At 43.7% G+C, this 23,531-nt stretch overlaps 1 protein-coding gene across 7 annotated transcripts in view; it reads right to left on the bottom strand.

Moving 5' to 3' along the window:
• Positions 1-23,531, bottom strand: part of phldb2b (pleckstrin homology-like domain, family B, member 2b) — a 38,512-nt gene that overhangs the window by 7,607 nt on the left and 7,374 nt on the right. Inside the window, exons 1-16 of one of the 7 annotated variants that reach the window (XM_028969625.1) lie at positions 23,268-23,404; positions 20,864-20,983; positions 12,726-13,897; positions 9,721-10,059; positions 7,853-7,996; positions 6,488-6,625; positions 5,019-5,147; positions 4,083-4,238; positions 3,797-3,907; positions 3,630-3,719; positions 3,301-3,435; positions 2,675-2,842; positions 2,276-2,455; positions 1,849-1,989; positions 1,537-1,636; positions 1,413-1,427 (exon numbers count right to left, since the gene is read on the bottom strand). In XM_028969625.1, coding sequence (XP_028825458.1) covers positions 1,413-1,427; positions 1,537-1,636; positions 1,849-1,989; positions 2,276-2,455; positions 2,675-2,842; positions 3,301-3,435; positions 3,630-3,719; positions 3,797-3,907; positions 4,083-4,238; positions 5,019-5,147; positions 6,488-6,625; positions 7,853-7,996; positions 9,721-10,059; positions 12,726-13,897; positions 20,864-20,918 — 3,073 coding nt within the window. In that variant the 5' untranslated portion in view covers positions 20,919-20,983; positions 23,268-23,404. Of the gene's footprint in view, positions 1-1,412; positions 1,428-1,536; positions 1,637-1,848; positions 1,990-2,275; positions 2,456-2,674; positions 2,843-3,300; positions 3,436-3,629; positions 3,720-3,796; positions 3,908-4,082; positions 4,239-5,018; positions 5,148-6,487; positions 6,626-7,852; positions 7,997-9,720; positions 10,060-12,725; positions 13,898-20,863; positions 20,984-23,267; positions 23,405-23,531 lie in introns of those variants that run through there. The other 6 variants (XM_028969620.1, XM_028969621.1, XM_028969624.1 and 3 more) reach the window with 6 other exon arrangements.

Genomic DNA, 23,531 nt, shown 5'->3' with positions numbered 1-23,531 from the left:
TGAAACACTCCACGTGAAATGGACACACACACACACACACACACATATATATGTATATATAAAATGCTCAGACAGATACAGGTGAAATAGACTTATGTAACAAGCAAAAGGCCCCAGTATTAAACTTAAACAGTGTGTTTAAACAGTAACAGAGCTTTTCACGTGTTTGTGTGAGTGAAAACAGTATATCCGGAAGGCGGTTCTATGTATTCTTGGGTGTCGACCTGATTCAAAACGGGTAGCGACACACGCTCTCCCTTCCTAACGGAAGCCTCTGTCTCCCGAGCGGCACCATGCTACAAGCCACAGCATGCCTACTATGAATATTACATTTTTTTTTATTTAGTTTTTTACTTAGCTCATTCCCGGGAGTTTGGGCCAATGAATAGATTCACCGTGATGTATTGAGATGATACAGAGAGAAAGAGAAGGGAGAGCGGCGTCGGTACCCGGCTTGGACTGTGCATGCGCAAAACACAGGAATCCATATAACTACCTTCCGGATATACTGAAAAGTTTTCCCTCACACGAACATGCTATATGGGCATTTAACACAGCGTTTAATTAAAATTTTTGTTTGTTACATAAGAGTCTATTCCACCTGTATCCGTGTGAGCGTTTCATATATATATATATGTGTGTGTGTGTGTGTGTGTGTGTGTGTGTGTGTGTGTGTGTGTGTGTGTCTGTGTCCGTGTCCGTGTCCATTTCACATGGATCTCTGTGAGTGCTTCATATATGTGTGTTCATATGTGTATTCGTGTAACAAATGCCTGAAATATTTCCTAAACGGTTCCTCATACAGGGAGAGATGCCACTCATTTATAATATACAAATATTTATATGAATATAAAACACCACACATTCATTTCCCCCAAAAAACCATATGAGGAAATGAGGATATGAAATTAGGCGAGACCACACACCTGACCATGCAGGAATAGTGAAAAGTTCTCTAGCTACACATTCATGTATGAAATAGAACATGGCTATTTCAAATGTGACAGAAAATCTCCACTCCTCTTAAAAGCCACCCATAGAAAAACCTTCACCCAACCAACATGCAAAATGTAGTTTGTGTTCCATATTCCATAGCAAAGAACATGTATAGGAAGTTTGTTTTCAGTATAAAACTGACATAATAATATAATTACTATATTTGTCTGACTGTAAGACTGTTTTGCAATAATAAATTAAAACATTTTAAAATATCAAAATATTATTTTGTCTAGACTATGAATATAATATGATGGAACTAACAAACATATTTTGATAGACGGATAGAGAGACTTATATCTGGGCCAGTGAGTATATTAGCAAACATTGACAGCAATCTCCATTTTAATAGTTATATCATGTGATTCTGATGCAATGGAATATGCTGCTCATTATTACGCGCCAACAGGTCCTACCTTTCTTGAACTTTCCTGGAGGAAGGGAAGAGATCATGTGGGACCCAGACAGGGCACAGTTGTGGTACATTTTCAAAAACACAGCATGTTGAGTGTGTTTCTAGTGTGTATATCTGAAACTCACCCTTGTGCAGGCGTCGTGTCTCCATGTCTTTTGATGCAACAGTAAGAGCACGAGGCAGAATACTCCCACAGCTAGAACTCTGAGACAGGGGCAGATGAGTCTGGTGGGGAACATGAAGTCACAATCTTTAATCCAAACTGTCCTCTTTCAGGTCAGGGTTGCATGACTGCCTGTCTTCTCGCAGAGGTATATTAAAATGTTTTTTTTATAATCCAGAAGACAAAGACTTAAAACATTAATGTGGTGCGTTAGTGGTTTTTGTATAGTCCAGACAGAGTTTTAATGTTTAAAAGCAAGTGTAGGCGTGTGTACCTTTGAAGGTGTGTTCCTTCCCAGAGTTGCAGCGCTGAACTGAGGCATAAAGCTGCTCTGGGACTTCTTTCGGGGCATCGTGTCACTCACATGCACTCCACTCTCCTTACTCTTCTTTCTGTCCTCTAAGGTGCGAAGATGCTGAACGAAAATCCACAAAGTCACATACACACTCAGACACACGCACATTCTATCACAAACACTCACACACACTTCATGACAGGGTGGTAGTAGCCTAGTGGGCAACACAGTTGCCTATGAACCAGAGGAGCCAGATTCAAATCCCACTTCCTACCATTGTGTCCAAGAGCCCACTTGGCCCACTCGATTAACTACTGATTGCAAGTCGCGCTACATAAGGGCGTCTGATAAATGCCGTAAATGTAAATATGAATGTAAGTCACACACAGTCTCATACATGTTGTACCTGCCTGTGGCGGTGGTGTTTTTTGACTGGAAGTGGAGGAGGGGGAGAGTCAGGCAGTGGGGAGGGGTCAACATAAGTCACCATGTCCTCAGGCCAGTGCACCGAGGAAGGCTTGGAGTGGGGACGAGAGGAAGAGGAGGAGGACGAAGCATCAGCCAGAGAGCAGAGGGGGGTAGAAAGCTTCAGACAGAAGAGAAGAAAGGTTTTTGAAGCAAAGCAAGCAGAGAGGACCCAAACACATGAAAGAATGGGTCTCCTACTGAGAACATCCAGTGAGCACTAACTTTTTACTGGCCTGCACAACTTGTACCATGACTTACATTTTGCTATTTCGTACTAAACTTTCTGCTTGTGAATGAGACTACAATGTCCAACCGAATGTACACCCCATGAACCAACCTCTTCCTTCACTGGGGTGCAGGACAGGTCTTCAGGGTTAGTGCTGGACTCAGGCCCAGAGGTAGGGGCTTCGGGGGCAAGCAGTATGGAAGTGGAGTTGGGGGCCTGTGCAGGGTCTACACCCAGCTGATTATACAATTCAGTGATCTCACTAACAGTAACATAACCCTGTAGAATGAAGTGAGCAGAAAAGAGGGGAGGCAGTAAAAAGAGTTAAAAGCTAGAAAGAGTACAGAATACAACACATTCACACAACCCAGGTTAGAGGTTATAAATCACTTTAAAAAAAACCTTAAGCCTGAAGGCCTGAATGAAATGGATTCAAAAACTGACTGACAAGAGAAAATAACCCTTCATACAGACATGTTTTTTGGATGCAATTCAATAATTTAATATGATGATAACTAGTGAAGAGGAACAGAACTTGCATATGAACTTTGACATGCTAATGAGGATTCAGACCCATTTGAGCCTGAAACCCTTGTCCTTGTGCAAATCAGTCACCCACAGCAAAAGCCCAACTGCCCAGCATATCAACCTGCAGTTAGTGACGCTGCATATATTTGTGTGTTTGTACCACAAGCAGACGCATGCAGCAGTGGCAACAGCCTTGGTGGCCAATGTACCTCCGCACTCTTGGTGCACAGAGCAGACAGGAGGGAAGAAAGTGCCAGCAGGTCAGCTGGAGAAGAGGGGAGGAGCGTAGGAGAATGGGAGGGGCCACAGTGGTACCGACAAACGTCAGCCAACAAGGACGAATCCTAAGACATTGTCATAGAGTGAGGATCCCTCCCTATGACAACCACACACACACACACCTCAAGTACCCACCCAAATCCCACATGAAATGCAGTAACTAAAGACAAAAAAATGGAAGCAACTATTTAGTGAATGAAAGTCAATCTGAAAGGATGTCTGCTAAATTAATAACTGAAAAACTTGCACTGACACTTACCTCCTTCAAGTTTATGGGATTCACAGGGAAGCCACGTCCGCCTGTTAGGTCAGCATACTTTCTCTCCAGATTGGTCAGATTCTCCTTTTCCTGTTTCAGGAAGTCATTCTTACACAATGCCACTGATCAGCAACAGTAGTCTACAATGGTGTGAATTTCAGTCGTACCTGCTGGAGCATCAGCTGCAGGTTGGTTTTCTCTTTGAGGAAACTGTCCTTCTCCCGCTGGGCCTGCTGGCTGATCTGAGCTAACTGCTTCTTCAGGGCAAGGAGCCTCTCCTACGAGAGTGTACACACACAGACACACAACCCAACTGCCATTAGGCTGACAAATTAAATTAGAATATTAAGGCTTTCCTTTATTTCCTGAATCATCAGCTGATCGTCACAGCATTACAGTTAAGATCTAAATTAATTTTTAAATGTAACTGCCAATTGAGAAACACAGACACACCTTGCGAGTGACGCTGCTGCGTTGGTACTCCGCGATCTCTCGAAGAATCTGCTGCAGCTGCATTTCCTTCTCCTCGTCCTGACGACTCTGCCTCTCCAGCTGCTGAAACTCCAGATCTTCAAAACGCTTCAACTCGAGCTCCAGCACCTCAGAGTCCTGTCACACAAAACACACACACACACACTGTCAAACCACAGCACAGCCTGCCTTCATCAGAGTGGATCTAAATTTTACACAGAAATGAAATTAAAATCTGACAGAAATCTATGTAGCTTTCTCAGAACTCATGGCAATTAAAAAATTATTATTTCCCTCAGCCCTACATGCCACAACTGTATTATGCTTCTCCATGGAGTAACACAGATATCCAACTTCAGAAAAATAAATAAATAAAAAAACACGGTCACACCACAAGGTGGTGCTCAAAGGGCCCAGTAAGGAAAGACTACAGAGTCCAGCCTCAGCATCAAGGCGCTGACCACAAGGTTGAACCCAAAACCTAAACATTACTGCTCCGTTCCTCCTCTGCTTCCTGCTCCTCCTCACCACAGAAGTACTGAAGGCCAGAAACAGAGCAGCAGGAGCGACAACCTTGGCTGTTCAATATAACATGTTCCAAAACCTGAAACTGCAGAGATTCATGCAGCACTTTCCTTCATCTCCTCCACTTAGCCATGTACTGGTTATGTTCAAGTTCAAGATCATGGATTATTGCATAATATGGCATTCAGATTCATCCCAAAACAAAACATGTTCATCATGCCTCTAGTTAAAATTTCAAAATGATGAAATCAGTGTGACACAGCAGAAAAATAACAGACAACCAAACCAGAAGATAGAAAAAAATAAAACTAAATCAATCACTGGCAACGCAATGCAAAACTGCCGAAGGTCGGTCAACACACATAGAAAGGCAGGGTGGCTGCGACTACTGACCCTGAAGACCTGCAGCTGGAGCTGCTCCTTCTGAGCCTCGGGGCAAGTGTCCAGCTGGCTCCTCTGCTCAGACACCAACTCAGCCAGCTGCTCTACCTTTAACCTCTCAGTATCGAGCTGGGCTTTGTCCTACACGCGGCGATGGGTGCAAGGATGGGCGAAATGGAGGGAGCAAGAGGGAGAGAGAGACAGAGAGGTTAGTTAGAGCTGGGAATGAATGATCTGGGTTAGTAACTGCACTTTCGCTGAAGGAGACAATGGGAGATGGAGAACAGGATGAATATGGGCAGGGGGGGAGTAGCGTGAACCTGTCCATATTTATGAAAGGGTGGCCTTGTGCTCTAATCTAGGTTGCAGTTCATCGGATAAAACCCGAAATTCTCCAACGCACAGCTCCAAAAAGAGAAACAGAGTACAAATCAACCCACATCCCATGTCTCCACATCTCCCACTCTTCGGAGGAGGCAGCACCATGGGGGCGTTGAGTTCCTGGCACCTGTCTGGAAGCTGAGCCCGACCCTGAACCAAACCCGCCAGATGGAGGAGGCCACAGGTGGCTAGCCTTGTGAAGGCCTCAGGCCTGTCACTGATCCCTCTCTACAGCCGCCTGTGTAACAGAGACAACCCCTGGAAGGGATCAGAGTCACCTGTTCCCACCTTCACAGGTCGGGGGAACCGTATGTTGGACAGGAAAGAGCATTATCACCTGAGAGGAGACCAGTTTTTTATTGCTGAGCACAGGCAAGTGTGTTTTATACTATTAGGTTGGGATGAATGGGATAGTGCAATTAAAGAGAGATAAGGGACTGTTTTTAAAATAGTAAAGAGCTTACTCTGAGCAAACATCCCGCTCAAAGATTTCTGGTACCTGGAGTTCTAAACCTAAAAGCAAAATTAGCCATTACAACAAAGCTACATTTCTACATTTCTGTAAATTCTTACTTCCCAGTTTGCAAAAATGACTTAATAAATTACCATGCATTGAGCTCTTAGTTTGCTAGCCAGTTAACCACGCTGATGCAATTGACATTTAAAAGACAGAATTAGATGTAAATTTCATTCACTTACCTAACTTGCATACATGTAATTTAATATAAAACACCATTTTTAAATCACCTGCCTTGTGCCATTTTTGCAGAATAATTTTGGAGAATCTGAGATTCTCACTAGTATATACGATTTTGAAGAGCATGTGTGAACTTCCTTTTTGCTTTTATATCGGTCTTAGCAGTCCCCTAATATTATATCTGAAGTCTTTTTCTGAAATTAAAGGTGCTTTGAGCCAGTCACACAATGATTTACCCAGGACATGGGGTTTCGGTGTCTGTAGCTTTAAATTATAATGAGGAGGCAAGGATATGTCCATATGGATATAAATGGATACCACAACTGAAACCTGTCAAAAGAACGAACCAAAACATTTACTACAAAACCACTGAAGTACACACAGTTTACATGGTGAAAATTACCTGCGTCTTCTCCTCCTGCACCTTTTTCTCCATGGTGGCCATTTTCTCATTCAGCTGTTCCAGAGATTCCTTCTCCTGTTGTAGCTGGGCCATCTCAGAGTCTTGCTCTCCCTCCAGTAGAGCCTGCTCAACCTCCATCTGCAGTCAAAGCACAGTGCAAAGGCCTCTTTCACATCTGGATGAAAACTTAATATATCAGGAGGCGAAGCCAGATGAGACATATGTCTGGATCGAAAGATAGAGAGGTTATATCCCAATGGCTACTAAAACCCTTACTAGGTACTAGGAGAAAAGAATTTTGGTGAACTTTACCTTTCACATTCCCCATGCAACCCTGCAGTTGTATTCATAAATTGCCCTTTCCAAAAAACTGACTGGTGATTCAGTTTGAGGATGAGAAAGAACACAATAAATGTACATATGGCTTTTTGTGCAGCGATTATTTATTGTTCTGTCCAACAAGAAAGTCCAGCAAGGTCTGTAAATTTTCATCAAAGATACACGTCAACTGTGAGAGAGTCACCATATACAAACAAATTCTTTAAATATCATACAATGTGATTTATTTTTTTTATATTGGTTCTCTCACAGTTGAATTGTACCTATGATGAAAATTACAATCCTCTCTCATCTTGATACAAAATGCTAAATTGGGGGCTGCCAAATATGTTTTGCAATACATACAGTCTGGCAGAACAGTATCCTGAACAGATCGGAGTTTTGCTTGTACAGCAATATCGTCCCAAATGCTTATCAAGATTGAAAACCGACTAACTTGAGCCGAATGTCAGATTTTGGTTACAGTGAGCCAGGATCTGCTGTTCAAGGCAGCAGTTGATCTATACTGTTAGTCTTCATGATTTAACATGACGCTTTCGGAAACTTTGTCCAAAACGTTTATCATGCCATTAAATCCAGTTGGCTGAGATCTGCATTTAATGAGGTGCTCAGAAGGTAATGCTGTCAGATTACCAGAGACAACACTACTGCATAGGCCTGGACACACACCTGAGGACAGAGCAATTCTGGCATAATCACAAGGAAAAAGACACAAAGAAACCCTGGCAGAGGGCAGCCAGTCACTTTATATGCGCCTTCTGAGGGTCAGTGGACCAGATGTTCCTCTCTGATATCTTTCCCACATGCATTCAACACTCACATATACAACCTTACATGTGACATACCATACAGCAGGGGTGAAAGCTGACACGTGGAGATCGGCTGTGGGCCGGTAATAAAAGCCTTCAGTGAATTTCTTTTTTGGAATCCATTTAACCTCATTATTATTGGCTGACTGAAAAACTAACCCTTTAAAATTTGCACACAGACTAGCCTCATGGATCAGGTTCACCACTTGACACCCACCTCTCTGATGGACTCCTCCATCTGGTTATCCAGATCTTTAATCTTCTGTTCCAGTTCCTCTATGTTGTTGAGCACCTGGATCCTCTCCTCCTCAAGCCGGGTGACATGCTGTTTCATCTGGACATCCTCCAATGCCTCAGGCTCCTGGAAATCAAATTTCAGCTTCACACTTCAGCTCCACCCTGCTGACATTAATAACCATGGCTGTTCAAAAAAAAAAAAAAAGTTCTAAATACTGTATGTTTAAGCCCATTGATTAAATGTGAATTTCTCAAAAACTTTACTATTAAAATGTTTTATTTGTTAAGAAGGACTGGACTGTAAAAAGACAGGACTGCTCCCACATGGTCATCCTGCACATCGTCTAATATACATATCAATATACACCTGCTGTTATTTTTGCTGCTTTTTATGATGGCATGTCTTGCTCTGCTGTAATTCTTCACATGTGTGGTCTATTGTGTAGTCCTGTCAGCAATTGTGAGGTCCTGTGTAGTTGTTGGGGTGGTCCATGGTCCTGGAGGAACGTGGTCTTATTTCATACTGTGTAGATGGCTGGAGTAACAATAAAATCCTACATGACGACTTGAGATTTTGTGCTTTCAGTTGGCTTGGAGCAGTTCTCACCCACCAGACACACACAGCATCCCGAGTGGGTTGCCTGGGGTGAAGCATGTGACCCAGGCATGAGATCAGAGCGCAGACAGCTGTCCAAGTGTTTGTGCTGGACTAATCTAATAAACACTGGACATATGGAGCACATACGTCTCAGCAAGTCACAACTGTGTCTGATTTTATTTCTGGTATTTGGGGGGGATCAACGACAACTATAAAAAGGCAACAAAGCCTTTCAAATGGGTAAATTTAAATATAGCCCAGTTAGTGCCTCGCTCCTCACTTTTTATAAAGTTGTACTGGCCCATCCCAACACACCCATGATTATAGCATTCATCTATAGATCGCTGGCCCCTCTACTACCAACCGTTTAACAGCAGTGCACATACTTATGACACCTTGTTCTTACAATGCAGAACTTTTTTAAAAACTCATGTTACATTTGTCTTCTTGTTATTTTGGACACGTTATTCTTGCATTCTCATGCCCAGTTTAATGTGTCGTGATGCACTACATTTACATTTACAGCATTTATCAGACAATAAGTAGTTACTGGGACAGTCCCCCCCTGGGGCAATTTAGGGTTAAGTGTCTTACTCAATGTTAGTAAGTGGGATTTGAACCTGGGTCTTCTGGTTCATAGGTGAGTGTGTTGCCCACTAGGCTACTACCACCCTGCTCTGTATATAAAAGAGGAACACACAAAGTACTTCAACTGAGGGGATTGTGTATATGAGCATATATTATGCTGTGTATCGTGTGTTTTTCCAAAGTGAGGAGGGTTTTTTTTCTATTTTAAAAATATTAAATTTAGTTGACAGTGTCAGTAGTGTTTAAAACAAATTTCCAGGTCACGCACTCGTCCTCCTCCCATGACTCCCATAATAAAGACTAATTAAATTTCTGCTTCCGAAAGGACATTCCTCTGCAGAAGTGTGTCTGGTGTGAGTTTTTGCACGTGTGAGAGATTAATTCTCATAAAAAGGTGGAGACAAATTTAATTAACAACATGAATGCTGTCTAACTTTACTAAATATTGACCCTGCCAGCACCATTCAGCCGACTGGAAACATCACAACTGGGGAATGGCTGGAATGAAGCGCTGCATGGCAGGGTGAGATTTCATCACTAGATCTGCTTACATCTTTTTAACGCCGTGGAAATGTGAGCATTCGGTTCAGACCATGAGGCACAGCAAACCTTTATGTTCCTTTATGGGTTTTGTGGGTTAAGGTTTCAGATGTAGAACTCACTTTATTGGTGCACGTTAAGCGTGGGGATGTGGACGGTGTAGAGCTCCGTGGGCCGAGAGTGGGAGATTCTGCGCTGACGTCTCGCTGGCCGCTGTTTCTGCAATACCGGACTTGAAGCCCTTCACCAACCTGGAGCTCATGGGCTGAGGACGCATAGCCATTTTGTGACAGCCTTCCGGAAGGTTCCGAGTAAACCTCATCGCTGTCCTCTGAAACCTGGAGTTTCTCCAACTCCCTGTTAATCTTCTGCAGGTCGGCCACTGTGGAGCCGCTGCCATCCTTCTCCACGCGACCCAGCTCAGAGCAGAGGCTCAAGATGGTCTCCAAACGCTGCCGCTCCTGTGATCACACAAAACAATACACAATACACAGATGTAATAATTCAGTTTAAAAATCAAGTAAACAAAGCAACCAGGTTTTTGTAAATTAAATTTAAAAAAAGTTTCTATATTAAGCGTCAGCAATTACAAAAACTACTGCACCCATACACACACGTGCACATGCACACATGTTGGGTACTTTTCAGCAAGTCTGGCACAGACCTGTGAGGAGACCAGGTTGTCCATGAGTTTGGCTCAATGAACAAAAGCCAAGGAGACCGGCTTTACAGTCAAATCCGTAAGATGGAACGCTGCCGTGCCGAGACAGCAAGACAAAGTTGTGTTCACCAACGATTCTCGATTAGACATCTAAACGGTTAAAAAAAAGTTTACAATCCCAAGCTGTCATAAACCGCAGTTTCAGAACCCTGAAACCAGAAGAAAAACCAAGAAACATTTACCCCCTGGACACAAGCAGACTAAAATGTATTTTAAAGAATTGCCATAAATTTGATAGATAGTTAGATTCTGGCAGTGGGCTCAAACCGGACTCACCATTCCCACCAATCCGTAGGTCAGCAGGCTGAAGCGCATGGCAGCCACCACACCTCAGCAGAGACCCCTGATTCGGATGACAGTCACAGAGTCCATGGGGGACATGTGCCGTGGGAAGAGTGTGGTGTGGGAGCCGGACTAACAGGGGCAAACGGAGGCTTGGGCTGCTGACTGTAACCGGACCTCATCAAAATCACCCTCTGGCAAGCGGACAGGGGAGGATATACAAATATAGGAGCGCAGAGATTTAATCCTTCCGCCTCCCAACTGCACTCCGCTCCTGGCCGGATGAAGGAGCTGAAAGGACCTCCCACCATGGCCCGTTTCAGGAGGCAGAGCAGGAAAAAAAAAAAAATAATCTGACCTGACACGGACCCTGCACCATTAATGGACACCAAACCTGAGAGAGAGTAAAAGTCACTCTTCGACACCCACTCTGTAAACTTGACAGGTTGTAATAACGTTGCAGAAGCATGCAGCACACAGACCACCAAGGACAAACCCACAAAAATATTTTTCCCCTTCTGGATGGTCGAATGTTCTAAGGCGCACACGGTGTTTTTATTAAAATCATTAAGGCCACTGACCTTGAGAGAAAAAAGATTTTCTGTTGCATATGTCCAAGATATGAGAGAGGGTGAGGTTAAACTCATCAGTGGGTGGCACTGATGTCCAAAGCAGCGAGAAACTTTGTGAGTATGTGTGTTTAAGAAGAGGCATGCAGTCTAAATAATGCCACAAACTAAGGCTGTGCAATATGAAATTACCAATGATAAAAAACACTGCATATTATAGTTTTATATATAGTTTTTCTTCTTGATTGATACACAAACTATTTTAACTGATGTAAAACAATCTGCATGATTGCATGATTTTTGTTAATAGGTTTACAGATTTCTAAGGAGTGTTTGGTTTCCTACCATATTCATGTTATGATCCTTACATGCTGCTACAGTTTACAAGTGTAGTTATTATAAATAATTTACTTATTTATTGAAATGAGTACATTGTAATATTGTAATGTGTCCTTTTTAAAACACACAACAGATTTCAGAAATTAACTTTGTGTGGGCCAATATTGCACACAAGTACATATTTCTGTGCGAACAAACCCATTTCCACAACTTTTTTCTATGCGCATCTGTGTGTGTGAATGCGAGAGAAAATGTGCGTGCATGTGGGAACAAACTTCTTCACCTGCAGATGATTGTGGGCTTCGGTCCCGCTATCCCTGCCTTGTAATCTACTCCGTTAAAAACAGCCACAACTCCGGGGCAGTAATGGATAATGAGTGAGCAGCATGGCCACAACGCTGCTCTCTGGCCAGCAGGGCGGTGCTGCAGGTGGCTCGAACCCACAGCAGTGGCCAAGCTAAACAAACTTAACTTGAACCAGGCCAGGGTGCAGGAATAGCTCTGCTAGCGTAGGCCTCCCAGAGGGAGTGCGCGTTGGAACAGGAGAGAGCTGGGCGGTGTTTACAGATTCCTCTCGCGATGGCGCGTCTTCTGCCGCTCATCCAACAGACGCTACTCCCCCACATGCGGGGGGATGTTGAAGGGAGCGATTAAACGAAGCGACGGATAAAAAGAAGAGGCAGGTGGGACCCTCCCTTCAAAACCTCATTGCTGGCGCGCAGCTCAGTGGTGAATCCCCAGAGACAGCAGAATTCATTAAGTGTGCTTTTATATATACAGCCTCATTCATCACTGATGGACTGAATTAATTAAAAACGGATTAAAAAAAAACATGCCATAGCTTTTATAGTCAAGTAGTTACACTGGATGAGATTCATTCATTTTCAGGTGCCTGTATGTTTGGAAATACAAATCATATTCCAAATATATATAAATGGGTATATCATGTAGCGTATTCTATTTTGACTGATACTACTATGGCCATAATTCTGTCAGGATTTTAAGAATTAATTAATAGTAACTTTCTCTCATTTATAAAGAGACATCTTTTTGCGCCATTTGAATGCTTTAGTGTGCTTTTAAAAAATTGAAGGGCGTCATCAAGCAAATTTCTTTAAAACAACTGCTGCCTTTCGTGGTAAAACTGAAGTGAATACCTAATTGGTTGGGCAGCCCCCAAAAACAGAAATATTAAAATGTGAAGTATCCTCCTCACCAGTCTCTCAACCTCCTGCTCGCGCAGCCGCTCGTCTCTCTGATGCTGGTGGTAGCCTCTCAGCTCCTCCTTCCCGCTGAGGGAGCTGATGCTGCCCTTCCTCTCCCTGAAGCCCTGTGTCCCCAGCCCTGCTTTACCTACAGATGGCCTCCTCTCCCCAAGGCCCAGTCCCAGCTCCCTTGCAGGAGAGGGTGAGGGCATGGGATGCTCCAGGTCGGAACAGGAAACGCTGGAAGTCAGGCTCATCTTTTTAGCCACACGCGGGCTTGTGCTGCCGCCAGAGGTCACTGTAACGTCAGGGGGTCCCGGGTTTCGTTTGGACAGGGGTCTGGAGGTCAAAGAGATGGACACCACCTCACTGTGGCCATTCTGCTGGCCGGGCTCAGTAGTGAGGGACGGACGTGGTGGAGCATGGCCGTCCAAGGAGCGGCGAGGAGGAGGGAGGCTGAGGGGTGCCATCTGGGCATCGGCAGGGCGATAGAGGCGAGGAAGAGAGCGGCTGTGAGAACCCATTCCAGTCAAAGAACCAGCAGAATACTTCCTCGGCCGCGGGGTGGGCTCCAGCACCCCGTTGCGGCTGGTGGTGTCCTGTCCGTGGTGCCTGCGGCCCAGGCGGGGACTGGAGGGCACGCTGGCTGCCCCACTACCACCCCCAGGTGTTGGGGGCAGCGCTTCCATTGCACTGGAAGATGAAGAACCATTCCACATAGACAGCATAGAGCCAGAGCCAACCGAACGCCGCCCCTCAACAGCGGTGAGAGAGAGGAGGAGGCTGTCCTGTGATTGGTTGCGGGAGAGCAAGCGGCTGTATGGCAGCGAGGGGTCACGTGTCTCAGAGCGGCTCGGTCCAGGTGGCATACTGCCTGATGCGTGGGGTTTAGAGGACAGTGGTGGGCGCTCAGCGCAGTAGATCCTTCGTGCCTGCTCCTGATAGGCCGAGACAGAGATGGAGGAAGGTGTAGGAGACAGCAGACTAGGTGTGGTGGGCGGAGACTGAGTCATGCTGAAGTAGGATGGGTTGGCGTCCCCATTGATACGCAGGCTGGCCTCCAGGGCCAATTTCTTCCGCTGGAGAGTGTCCATCAATTCACGCAATTCAGAGGCTGAACGCATGCCATGAGAGCCTGGGCCTCCCACACCATGGCTGTAATCACTGCTGAACTTCAAATAATCTGTACAGAAACACAATATATATATTTATAATTATGCTGCAGACACTTTAGCGAAACATCATACACAGAGCTTGTAGATTGTAGCTTCTATGAAATCAGACATAACCTGCAATAATCATTTTCATTATGGGACAAAGTGCAGAGATTTTTCTTGTTATTACTAATAGAGCACTTACAGTGGGGCCAAAAAAGTGTGTGTGTGTGTGTGTGTGTGTGTGTGTAGAGGTCTGTACTGCAACTGTGAGAGACAGTTGTATATGGTGCAGAAAATAAGTATTTAGCACCGACAAAAAAGAAAGAATTCTAATTCTTCAGTCCTTCACCTTTATCAACGAGATGTGTTTACACTTGTCATCTGTCCACACCTTCAAACATTCAGACTACAACATCCACCACGGCCAAGACCTGAGAGATTTCTAAGGACACAAGATTGTACACCTGCAAAAGGCTTGGATGAGCCAAAAAGCAGCTATTTATTAAAAAATAGAATAAATACAAGATCATTGACAATCTCCCTCAATTTGGTGCTCCATGCAAAATCTCACGTTGTGGGGAAAAAATGATCTTGAGAACAGTCAGGAAACAGCCCAGAACTACACGAGGGAAACAGAGTTGCATCCCAAGAACGAATGAATGAATGGGGCCATGTATTGTGAGATTTTGGGCAAAACTCTCCTTCAATCAGTGAGAGCACTGAAGATGAAACGTGGCTGGATCTTCCTAAACATACTGCCTGGGCAATGAAGGAGTGTCTACATAAAAAGCATCAAAAGGTTCTGGAGTGGCCTAGTCAGTCAACCAGACCTCAATCCAATAGAGAATCTGTGCCCCCTTGGGAAGATTGTGGGGGAAAAAAAAAGCAAAAAAACAAGGTTATTGTTGTCAGGAAAAGAATTCCACCTTCCATTCAAATAAATATCACAGCGCATTGGCCATAATCATGAAAAAGTGACAACATTAAAAGCAAATAACAAAATTATAGTCACAATTTCAATCTGGTGTAAAGGAGCAGTGGTGGCCTAGCAGTTAAGCAGTTAACCAGTTGCCGGTTCAAATCCCGAGAACAGCACTGAGAAAAGCCCCCACTGCTCCCCGGGTGCCTGTCATGGCTGCCCACTGCTCACTCAGGGTGATGGGTTAAATGCAGTGGACAAGTTTCACTGTGTGCAGCGTGTGCTGTGCATCACTTCACTTTAAAAGATGTTCTGGATGACAGAAATAAGTACATACCAACGGGTAGAAAGGGTAATCCAAGCTTTCTTTATTGTTAGATTTCCTTAAAGGGGGACAGATTTGACAGGTGAGCTGCATTTAGTCCTAGTTTGTTTTTATCTTAAAATAATGCCTGAATATTTTAAGAAAGTCAGCAGCCAAGGACACATCCCAGTTTTGTGGTCCTGTCATTATGGAAATGTGTCTGGATAGAAGAGACTGGGCCAGTAATTTTACCTGTAACCGGTCTATTCCCAGCGACCCAGAACCACACAGCCTGTTCTCAGCAGATCTCAGCCCCAACACAAACACAAACGCTTTGCTAAAAATGGCAGAGGACGGGTGGCCCAAGCATATTTTTTTGGGATGGGTGGGGGTGCGTGCGGTTGGTTTCTGGTGTGTGTGGGGAGGGGTGCTTCTTTTTGAGGAAGCCTCTTTAAGTTAAGGAGCCCCACCATCCCAATCATATCTCTGGGGATTTGTGGGATAACCAAGCATCCAGCCACAGTAACCCTCGATGCTCTGCTCCTTTGACCCCCCCCCAGCTGCTGTGAGTGATCTTGCCGGGTTCTGAGGCTGCCAGAAAGCCTCATGCACATGATGCTACAGGCACTGCAGTGGGGAATGTTGTTCCTACTCTCTAATAAACTGGCTCATTTGGCTAAAAACTAAAACTAGAATTGAAAAAGCATTTTCGTTAACTGAAATTAAAATAACAGCGCGAGTTAAAAAAAAAACGAAAACTAACTGAAACTGTTTTGTGTGAATACGTCCTTCGTTTTCGTCTTTGTAATAAGCCTTTTGGGTTGAATTAAAATCTATTTACTTCACGTTGCCAGATTTAAGCCAGGTTTGGACCAGTATGACAACACGTAGTCTGTGACGTCACGTGTCCATAGTCTATCTGTGACGCCGCCGGCTAGCGTGATGGCTGCAGCGAGAGTCGGAAGAAAGCGGCAGTCCTATTTGGGATTTATTTGATTATGACAGTGTCAAAAATAAAAGTAAGTGCCTTGTTGTAGAAGCAGGTGATACAATATGTGGAATACTTCTCAAGGGGAAAAACCCCACGAATCTGAAAGTCCATTTGAAAAGCTCACACAAAAAGGCGAACCAAGAGTACCTGAACAAGCTAGCCTCTCGCCCGCCCTCCCCCGAAAGAGAAGCGGTAGCCAGGCCAGGTAACATGGGAAAGGAACGTGATACAACAGCATCCATAATGGACCGCTTCCACCACCGACCAAGTAGCTGCTGGCTAGTAAATACGCAGGAACACCACAAATGAGAAGAAGCATTGGTAAATATGTTTATTAAGACTGGAATGTCTACACGACTGTGTGACTCGATTACCTTCAAAAAGTTCACCGCTTCACTCGAACCAAAATTCAAAACACCCGGAGCTGCAAGAGTCAATAACCTTATTGGAGCTAAGATGGCTAAGCAGAAGTTGAAAGATATAATAAAAGAGGCGAAGATGGTGAGCCTGTGTGTAGATGGTTGGAGCAAGAGAGGATTAACAGCATCTTTCATGGGTGTGTCACCTTGTTTTTACCATCCGCCCGGAGGCCAAGTTCACCATGCTTTGCTAAACCTACACCGGATGGAGCACCCACACACCGGGGAGGCCATTGCCCGCTGCATTGATCAGACATTAGATGAATTGGGAATTGGAGAAGACAAAGTGCTGCTTATTGTGACAGATAACGGCTCCAACATTGTCAAGGCTGTGCGTCTACTTGGGGATAGAAGCCGGGAGGAAAGTGGGGATTCAGCTGATGGCTCACAGCCTCAACCAGGAGGTGCTGGAGACAACCAGGATGAATCCGAGGAGTCGGACATGGAGGACGAGGAGTGTAGTGAGCTTGGTGAGTGTGATTTAGCACAATGTGAGTCAGCAGATTTGTTGGACTGAAGCGTTGCATAAAATTACATTTAATATAAAAAATATATATATTTTATTAAAATATATGTTTATTTGCAACAGTTATAGCATTGTTAGCATTCCAAACGACTAAATAATGACACACACATGCTCTGAACACTATCACTAGGGCTGCATGATTAATACAGAAATCATAATTGTCGGTTATTCAACTTGATATTGTAGTTGCGATTATTATTGTTGATTAATAGATTTTATGTTTTATAACTTTCTGTGCAGCAGCTTCATGGTACATTCTCAACATCCAAAACTAAATCATATAATGTAAATAAATAATTATGGGAATTGTGTTGTTAGTAAAAAATACAAAAAGAATAACTTCAATATATCAATTTTACAATCGCTGATTTACCAATGTGTTTAGTGCTTAAACACACTGCCGAAACGCACAGATATGAGCACAAAGGGACAGCTGTAATTGAGGATTTTGGTGATTTTGTTATTGTTTCACCCGTAATTGTAATCCTGATTATTTTTACGATTAATTGTGCAGCCCTAGTAATCACTTGTGATTTGGAAAATGACCGTCCATTGTACTATACACGACACACGAATCGTTACACCCCTAGTGATTATTTTGACAGATACATTTGTTCATATTATTAGATTTTTTTTATTTTGGATATGTTTATTTTACATTTTATGCTTACGTAACTAATTGCTTGTTTTCTTATTCTTCTTTGCAAAGAACTTGACCTGCCAGATGATGGGGAGAACAAGTTCCAGAGAATGCCATGCTTTACAAACACCCTTCAACTCACATTGAAAGATGCCATGAAGCACCCAAATGCTGATTCACTCATAACAAGAGCACGACATCTGGTAAGTGCTGTGAGGAAATCATCAGTGGCAAATGAAGCATTGATCAAAAAGTGTGGCAAAACTCTGGTCCGGGATTGTAGCACACGCTGGAACAGCACATTTGATATGCTGAGAAGACTGCTGGAGATCAGAGCTGAACTAAACCAAGTACTTGAGGAGCATAGACACACTTCTCACAAGCGACTGGACTAAGCTTGAGAAATTGGTCAAGCTACTTGAGCCATTCACACAGACCAGCTTCAGAATGACAGCCAGTCACTCTCACAAGTAGTGCCATGCCTGCTCAACCTCGAGCTACACCTGCTGACCACTACTGCTGGAAAGCAGTTAGCTGGAAATCTGTCACTGACAAATCAGCCTGATGTGACCAATAGTCTGGTGACTGAAATAAATAAGTATGTTGATGATGTCAAACACGGTGTCTTTCTACAGTTCTGGAGGTCAAGAACGGCTGTCTATTCAAAACTTGCCCCTATGGCATTGGACCTTGTAAGTGCCCCTGCCTCACAAGCCTTTGTGGAGCGCATCTTCTCTGTGTGTGGACTGTTTTCATCTGGCCTTAGAAACAGAACAACCACATCTTTTGAGCAGCGTGTTTTCCTCAAGATCAACAACAAATTGTTGCTTGACTGAAGTTCACCCATTTCTGTTTATACACACACACACAAAATTTCAAAAAGCTGAATTTTAAGATAGTTCGTTCATTCATTCATAATGCAAAGGATGTCAAGTTGTTCATTATTTCTCCCTGGGATTCCTGTAAGAAAAAGATTGAGCTCCCTGGGACTTCTGGTTGCCATGCATGTTTGTTTTTATGTTCATGTGTGTCTTTAGTCTGTTGGCTATGTTAATTTGTACTCAGCACACTGTGTATCTGACCTCAGAAGCAGCATTGCACAAATATTGTACTTAGGACTGTTATCTTGTGGGCTGTTGTAGTTCAATTTTTGCTTGTTCATGTGTCCTCTGAATACATGTTTCAATCTGTATCTTTGGTTGAGTTTTTATTATACAGTACTTCTCCTGGTGAATTTGATTCATGCACCTGACAAATATCCTAATTTAAAAAAAAAAACTAAAACTAACACTGTAACTAATAAAAACTAAGCAATTTCAAAATATCAAAACTAATAAAAACTAGTAAATCTGCCTCTATAAACTAATTAAAACTAAATGAATCTGAAAACAAAAAAATCAAAAGAAATAAAAACTAATGAAAAATCCAAAACTATTATAACTGTGTTTGCAGGCACATTTTTAAGGTCCCCTATTATGAAAATTTCACTTTGTAAAATTATTTAACATTAAAAAAGCCTGTCTATGGTCCTGCAGTGGCTAGAAATGACAGGTATAAAGAGTGCTTTGGTCATTCAGCTTCACCATTCAGAGAGCAGCAGCTCAGATGGTTGGATCTGAAATTTCTCCCCTTATGGGGGTTACCTCCAGTTTCCCATGCTTTTTCCGCCTGGAGAATTTCCCGCTCTTCTCCTAAAAAAACAACACCAAGTGTCATGGCTTGAAAGCACCCAAAGCATCACGGTTGCCCGATGATTGGATGTAAATAGTTCCGTCACATGAGACAGTAGGTTAATTGGCTTAATTTAATTTTACTCTGGAAAAACACCGACACCGACAAACATTGTGGTTGGTGAATGGAGTTGTCATTTCCGCGATTGCCGCATCAACTTCTATAGGCCGCTCTCCTCCTTGTCCTGCTTCTCTCCTCCTTGTTTGCATTTAAAACTGCAGACACTGAAATCCTGGGGAACTTGCTAAACTTGGCTGTAATTCTGCACCACGGCTGAATTTCAGAAAGAGTAATTTTCACCACCTTGTGCCAAAATAGTGTAGAAAATATGTGCTGTAATAGATTTAGATAGATATCTGGTAAATCCACAAATATCCTAAAAATCCAGAATCTATGTGAAAAGCGTTTATTACCTTTTGCTTATGCTAAACACACTCAAATACAGTTTCCTCAATAAATATCCTCAACAACCAATTCTCTGATTTTGTGAGGTGTTTTGTCCTATTTTAAAAGCACACAAAGATCAGTGTCCCTTAGAGTAAATTTCTCAAATATTCAAGCACAAAATACAAAGGCCTGCAAATTAAGATCGTGCAAAGGCTGAGATCTGCAAGCAAATGTGCTCATTAAAAAGAAGAGATAAGATAGAAGCATTGCCATGCATTTGAAACTAATATCCTGTGCACGCAATGAGATTACATCTTAAAAGTCAACATAAGACTTTGTGTGACCTTGTACGGACCACAGGAAACCAAGCAGGAGAAATGATATCACGTGGTCTGAGAGAAACTTAGAGCATGGCACCATGGCACAGCACATCAGTATCTTGTTCTCTGTCTTATGTGCACACGCACAGACACTAACCTACCTTTCCACACACTGCACCACATACCCATAGAAGGGAAGGTTTGAACAATACCCCTGTCTGAACAGCCTGGTGCACCACAGTGATCTACGGCTTGTGAATCCCAGGCCAAAAACACACACGCAGAACAGGCCAGGCCAAGCCAGGCCAGAGCCACATCTGGTCATGGACAGTTATACTGCAACTGTGTGTTTCTCTCAGGTGTTTGTATAAGGGAACACACATTCCTGTTTTCTACTGAAAAGGTGGGGCATATACAGACAATGCACCATCAAAGACACCCATCACTCACCTCTACAGCAGACATCACATCTGCACACATACTGGCACAAGAATTTCAACTGCCTGGGAATGTGTGTGTGTGTGTGTGTGTCTCATTTCTCAGAGAATGAGCCTGTAAACTTGACAGTTTAACACCCCTTAAAACAGCACTGGTGTAAAGAGCATTTAAAAAGAGCAGGATAGAGTGAGAAGACATGTGTTTGTATTAATAAATTCCCTCTTACACTCTCACACAGGTTAATGGTAGTTAATATAGTAAGGAAGTACTGAAATGGCAGTTGAATGGCCATTGCGGCAAATATGGATGAACCCCACCTGTACTATAGGCCAGAGGAGACATGGGGCTCTTCTGTGGCAGCATGCTCTTCATCCTGCTGGCCTCCTCCGGGTGGTTGAAGCGGAAGAAGTAGGATTTGCCCAGACAGAGAGAGTACCCTGAAGAGAAGAACACACACACAGACAATCAATGCCGTCCAAAAAGTGTTGCATTAAACAAGACACGAGGGTCACAGCCTTGTGATGGCACAGCCACAGCTGTCCAAACAGCTCAGCGCTAACAGTGGTGTTTGGACGGAGCCCCGGGGGTCCCAGCATGAAACCACCGCAGCGTTAAGGTCATCCAATCCAAGTGTGCCACCAATCACATGGCCAATGGTGCATTTACACACAAGTGAACAAAGGTTAAGAGTGACACACACTGGAGAGTGAAACATGTGAAGAAAGGTCTAACACCAGGTGACCAGCCCCAGATCAATAAAATACATTTTCCACACATACCCTAATCCAGTACTCAGTTGTTTAAACTCAGTTGTTAAAAAGAACATTTTGGGAAGCCACAGCCCCCCGATTTTTTATTTTTTTTCCCACAATCTGTATTTTTGTGCTGTAAGATTTTTTGTCATCTTTGTCAGACCTGCTGTCTCTATGACAGGGAGTTCGTCAATATTGTGTTGCTGTGGTGAGCATGACAGCATAATTCTGGTCAGTGTGGCGTGATGTTTTCACGCCATACTGAACCAGGATCGCTGGTTCCAGAGCCAGCACAGCTTTTTAGCTCATAAAGAAAAGTAATGACAATGATTGATCTGAGATCAGACGCCCTAAATATTAAAGTGAAGTGACTGTCATTGTGATACACAGCAGCACAGCACACGGTGCACACAGTGAAATGTGTCCTCTGCATTTAACCCATCACCCTTGTGGCACCTCAGTGGCACCTTGGCGGATCGGGATTCGAACCGGCAACCTTCTGATTATGGGGCACCGTAATCAGAAGGTTGAGGTGCCACTGAGCAAAAGCCCCGTTCCCACACACTGCTACCCGGGCGCCTGTCATGGCTTCCCACTGCTCACTCAGGGTGATGGGTTAAATGCAGAGGACAAATTTCACTCTGTGCACCGTGTGCTGTGCTGCTATGTATCACATGTGACAATCACTTCACATTATTATTAACACTATGCAATAAAAAAGGTCAGAATTAAAACAATAAAAAACAAATCGTTCCCTTTCCCTTTCAGACACATTCCTGGCTTCCTCCAATCTGGCCTGCTTTCCATAGTTAATGGTGGGGTTTCTGGGATCTTTCTATTGTTACTGTGAGTTCAGAAGCAGCTTTGTAACAAAGCGCACACAGGACTAGAACAAAGATAGGCGCAAACATGAGAGAAAGCATCCTGCACCTGGATTTAAAAAAAAATAATAATTAAAATAGTAAAAATAGCCTTTAAAAATTCAGCAACTCTCTCTCTCTCACACACACACACACACACACACACACACCTCGGCATGAAAGACTTCACCACGGATGAGGAGTGTGTTTAGTCTACACAGCTGTCCTGCGGCAGACGAATCTCACATAAATGCACACTGAGAAATGTAAAAAAAAAAAAAAAAAAAAAAAACAGTCCCGACACCAGCATCATAACCCAAGATGCTGTGCGTGTGTGTGCGTAGAAAAAATTCCCCCAACACTTGCTGGGTAATTATTAACAGCTCCATTGCACATTTCACATGAAGGCACATGTGGAGGAGGGGTTGTGGATTTGACATCTTTCTATAAAAGCCTTGACCAATTACTTATTTTTAATAAAAGGCGCAGCCCTTTGATACTCTGATGTTCCCCTTTCGTTTATTATGCTGCTTCTAATTTCCTCTTCGTGCAACTTAACGCCATACACTTAAAAAAACATCAAAGGGTTTCTGTAACTTTTACAAGTGACTTAGATCATTTAATTAAGACAAAGAAAGTAACCGTTTGTGCAGTTTTCAAGGCTGCCGAGACTTGATGCAACTTTCACCGGCCCCGACTGGACATGCAACGCAGGACCTGTCAGGCACTTTCAGTAATTCTGCAGCATTAAAAAAAAAAACTTCATTTAAATGGCCAGATTTAGTTGACCAGTAGACAAGCAGCAAACTTTGCTCGCGGCCACCACGCATTGCTTGAAAGAGCTGCAGTTTCATACACATAAACATGCTTTAAATACACTATGTGTCCTGAGTCATATCAAGGCATTAAAAACTAATAATGATGATGATGATGACGTCACTCGCGGGAAACAATCAGACGATGACCACTCGGCTGCAGGTTCAAGCTCCGGGGGGTCTGAACTTGTGCGTAAATAAAAAGAAATAAAAAACCCTAACAAACCAGGTCAAAACGCTGCTAGCTTTGAATCCGCTTCATTAAAAACCACAGAAACGTCTTTAATTCTTTACCGTCAAGCTCCGCCGATGGCGCCGACACGTGACCAGGACCGGACTCTCGGAAGCCGCTGAGCCGAGTGACGGAATGACCCGACCGGGCCGAGGAATGCGCCTCGACAGGGCCCTCCTTCTCCCCCTACTCCTCCTCCTCCTCCTCCTCCTCCTGCGACGGGCTGAAGGCGGAGGGAGCTTTAATCCCCGGAGAATTTGCGTGGCCGGGGGGAGTGGAGACTACTAGAAAAACATCGAATCTCCGCCCCCACCCCGGACCGCGAA

The sequence above is a fragment of the Denticeps clupeoides genome, chromosome 2, assembly GCF_900700375.1.
Source record: "Denticeps clupeoides chromosome 2, fDenClu1.1, whole genome shotgun sequence".
NCBI lineage: Eukaryota > Metazoa > Chordata > Actinopteri > Clupeiformes > Denticipitidae > Denticeps > Denticeps clupeoides.
This window is presented reverse-complemented; position numbering and strand designations above follow the sequence as displayed.